Source organism: Ovis canadensis, chromosome 13 (assembly GCF_042477335.2).
Source record: "Ovis canadensis isolate MfBH-ARS-UI-01 breed Bighorn chromosome 13, ARS-UI_OviCan_v2, whole genome shotgun sequence".
Taxonomy (NCBI): Eukaryota; Metazoa; Chordata; class Mammalia; order Artiodactyla; family Bovidae; genus Ovis; species Ovis canadensis.
Genome location: NC_091257.1, coordinates 90,707,781 through 90,711,937, shown reverse-complemented (window position 1 = coordinate 90,711,937; position 4,157 = coordinate 90,707,781). Strand labels below are relative to the sequence as shown.

Genomic DNA, 4,157 nt, shown 5'->3' with positions numbered 1-4,157 from the left:
CAAATAGAATTGGTTCTATAGGGGCTTCAAGTAGGCTGAACTGATGAAAGGTGCTGGAAACCACATTAGTACAAAACAAAGGATCTGATGTTTGAAAAGGTTACCTTCCCTGTGTATGAATGAAACGCAGGGACTGTGAAGTGCAACTTCCCAGGATCCAGACAGATTCCTGAGAGCAGATTCCAAGAGACGTTTTTTCAGGGAGACGCCGAAGCTTTCCGGAAATAGCCGAAGAGCTGAGAGACAGCGCCACCAAAGCCAACCGCAAGAGTCACGAAGGGTTTCCGGAAAGAGCCGAGGAGTGGAAAGAGCTCACCGAGAGCTGCCGAGAGTGTACGGAAATAGCCGAGGAGCCGAGTGGCGGGACCAGGAGGCTTAGAAAAGAGCCGAAGAGAGGAGAAACCACTTCCACGAGGCAAAAGGGTCGGCATTAGAGAGGCCGAGGAGGTCCGAGTACTTTCGGAGCGAGCCGAAGCAACCCCGACAGTTTCCGGAGGCGGCCGAAGGGCTCCGAGCGGCTACGCGGAAACGCGAACATGGCGGCGGCCGGCGCTGCTGCCGCTAAGCTGAACGAGGAGCTGGCGCCGGCGGCCGAAGCGCTTGCCGCAGCCCGGGAGCGGAGCAGCCGCTTCCTGAGCGGCCTGGAGCTGGTGAAGCAGGGCGCCGAGGCGCGCGTGTTCCGCGGCCGCTTCCAGGGTCGCGCGGCCGTGGTGAAGCACCGCTTCCCCAAAGGCTACCGGCACCCGACGCTGGAAGCGCGGCTCAGCCGGCGGCGGACGGTGCAGGAGGCCCGGGCGTTGCTCCGCTGTCGCCGCGCAGGTAAGACGGCCCAGCTTGGGGACGCGGGGGACCCCCGAGGCTCCGGGGCTCGGGCGACGCAGGTGAGGGGCTCCCCTGCGCTGCGGGGTTGGGGGCGAGCGAGATTTGACTCAGTTTCTCCGTTTGTACCTTCTTCACGGCTTCTTCACGGCTTTCCATTAAGAAATGTCATCCTTTCATCCTTTTCCTTTCATTAACTCTTAAGAAGCCACTTGACGTTGTAGCGACGAGCATTTGTCCCGGAGCTCTTGGCGCCTGGTTCAGTTCCGACTCTGCCACCTTTACTCAACGTTGAACGTGTCTTTTAACTGCCCCGAGCCTCAGTTTCCCCATCTGTACAATCCCAACTTTCGATCGCTGTTAGTTACTTTCAAGAAGCAGATGTAGTTACAAGTACTTGCCCAGGAGCCAGGGTCTCTGGGTTCACACAGTCTAGTTCAGTTCAGTCCTGTCTCTGCGACTCCATGGACTGTAGCACGCCAGGCTTCCCTGTCCATCACCAACTCCCGGAGCTTGCTCAAACTCATGTCCATCGAATCCGTGATGCCTTCCAACCACCTCTTTCTCTGTTGTCCCCTTCTCCTCCTGCCTTCAGTCTTTCCCAGTATCAGCGTCTTCAAATGAGTCAGTTCTTCACATCAGGTGGCCAAAGTGTTGGAGTTTCAGCTTCAGCATCAGTCCTTCCAGTGAATATTCAGGACTGATTTCCTTTAAGATGGACTGGTTGGATCTCCGGATCCAAGAGTCTTCTCCAACACCACAGTTCAAAAGCATCAATTCTTTGGCGCTTACCTTTCTTTATAGTCCAGCTCTCACATCCGTACACGACTACTGGAAAAACCATAGCTTTGACTAAACACTATTTTGCACCATGACCGTAAACCTTTGCCTCTGTTGAGAAACAAAGTTCAGAGGGGGGAAGTAACTTCCTCAAGGTTACACAGTTAGTAAGGCTTTCGCCCCCTATCCCTCTGACTCAGAAACACTGGCATTTCACTTTTACACTTTCACCTTTGTTTCTTTCATTGGTAATTTTTTAGGCATCTACTGTACACCAAGACATTGTTAGGTGCTGGGAGATCTGGAAGAAATTCAGGTGCCAACAAGCACACTGTCTCTGCCCTTGCTTGGATTTGCAAAGTTATGCATTCGTTCGTATTTCCTATTTTCACCCTTTCCAGCAGCTGAGTTCTCTTAATCAGGGATCCCGGTTGTTTTGTTTCCTGCTGTATTTCTACACATTTGTCTCTAGTATCTTGAAGTGTCTTGAGTGTGATCGACATTCAGTAAAGAGTCATTGAATCTTCAAATTCAGTGAAGTTATTGGATTATTGGTAGTACTGATCTCATGTTATAGAAGCAGAAATGGAGGCTTAGAGAAATACATGTGACTTTAAAGATACACAGTTAAAGGAAGGAAGCTGGGATTTGAACTTGTCCTTCCTCTCTGTATTCCTGGTGGCTCAGAGGTTAAAGCGTCTGCCTCCAAGGAGGGAGTCCCTGGTTCGATCCCTGGGTCGCGAAGATCCCCTGGAGAAGGAAATGGTAACCCACTCCAGTATTCTTGCCTGGAGAATCCCATGGACAGAGAAGCCTGGTAGGCTACAGTCCACGGGGTCACAAAGAGTTGGACACGACTGAGCGACTTCACTCTCTTTCCTCCCTGTAAAGGTGCATCTCTAAGCCAGCATGCTGCTTGCTCTCCTGCTTCTGTCCCTGTCAGGAAACTGCTTTCATATGTTTGAACATATAACTAATGGTGCTTACCCTTCTGGCTGTTTACTTTGATTTGTATTTTAGGGAAGAAGTATGACAGGGAAAGTGAAAGTCGCTCAATTGTGTCTGACTCTTTGTGACCCCATGAACTGTAGTCCATGGAATTCTTCAGGCCAAAATACTGGAGTGGGTAGCCTGTTCCCTTCTCCAAGGGATCTTCCCAGCCCAGGGATCAAAACCAGGTCTCCCATGTTGCCAGCGGGTTTGTTACCAGCTGAGTCACCAGGGAAACCCAAGAACACTTGAGTGGGTAGCCTATCCCTTCTCCTCTGGACCCAGGAATTGAACTGGGGTGTCCTGCATTGCAGGTGGATTCTTTATCAGCTGAGCTACCAGGGAAGCCCAAATATGACAAATGAAGTTCAATCACAGTGGGTAGAAGGGAGGAGGGAGCTTTGGCTGTGCTGACCTTGCTGTGGTGGTCTAAGCATAGTCTGGCAGGAGAAACTTCCAGAGAAGGAAAGCTGTACCATTCTGCAGCATTCCTAAATCTTTTTCCCAAAATATGCAGATACACGCTGGAAAATTTTTCTGACTGAGCTAGAAAATTAAGCTTACTATTAAGAAAAAAAAGGTATGTAATTCAATGACCCCTTATATCTTGGTTACAGGAATATGTGCCCCAGTTGTCTTTTTTGTGGACTATGCTTCCAACTGCTTATTTATGGAAGAAATCGAAGGCTCAGTGACTGTTCGAGATTATATTGAATCCACTCTGGAGACTGAAAAATCTTCCCAAAGTCTCCTGGGCTTAGCCAGGACCATCGGGCAGGTTTTGGCTCGAATGCACGACGAAGACCTCATTCATGGTGATCTCACCACATCCAACATGCTCCTGAAACCCCCTCTGGAGCAGCTGAACATTGTGCTTATAGACTTTGGGCTGAGCTTCGTTTCAGCACTTCCAGAAGACAAGGGAGTTGACCTGTACGTGCTGGAGAAGGCCTTCCTCAGCACCCATCCCAACACTGAGACTGTGTTTGAAGCCTTTCTGAAGAGCTACTCCACCTCCTCCAGAAAGTCCAAACCAGTGTTAAAAAAATTAGATGAGGTGCGCCTCAGAGGGAGAAAGAGATCCATGGTGGGCTAGAAGAATTCTCCGTGCGACAACCACAGGCAGGAAACTGTTCACAGTAGTTTGAAGGAAGGCTATGAGTATGAGGTTCTACCTAAATAAAGATGGTCGGGTAATTGTAAGAGCTGTGATCATGCTTGTTAGACATTATCACCTGCCATTGGCTGTTCTCACTTACTCTGTATATGTCTGGCAGAACTGGGCATTCAGAATAAATCTCAGGCTTTCTCCGCAGTTGTAAGGCGTACACCTCAGGTTGAAGGGCCTGACGTTACAAAACGCTGAACCACATACTGAACCAGTGAACCACACTGAACCACATTTCAGCACTTCTGGTGAGACAAGGACAGCGCCTCAGTTGGTGTCAGTGTATCTTTATCAGCTCTGTAACCCAGCCTTTTTTGTTGTGTTCATGACATATTCCTCTTGAAACCAGTATAGTGGGATGCAATCAGCATATTAAAAACAGAAATGGCATCAAAGATTA

At 49.6% G+C, this 4,157-nt stretch overlaps 1 protein-coding gene across 1 annotated transcript; it reads left to right on the top strand.

Annotated features, from left to right (window-relative positions):
• The first annotated feature begins 240 nt into the window (after positions 1-240).
• On the top strand, positions 241-3,792 carry TP53RK (TP53 regulating kinase). The gene is made up of 2 exons (XM_069548698.1): positions 241-819; positions 3,207-3,792. Exons 1-2 carry the CDS (start codon positions 537-539, stop codon positions 3,683-3,685), a joined length of 762 nt encoding a protein of 253 aa, XP_069404799.1. The 5' UTR covers positions 241-536; the 3' UTR covers positions 3,686-3,792.
• The last annotated feature ends 365 nt before the right edge of the window (positions 3,793-4,157 follow it).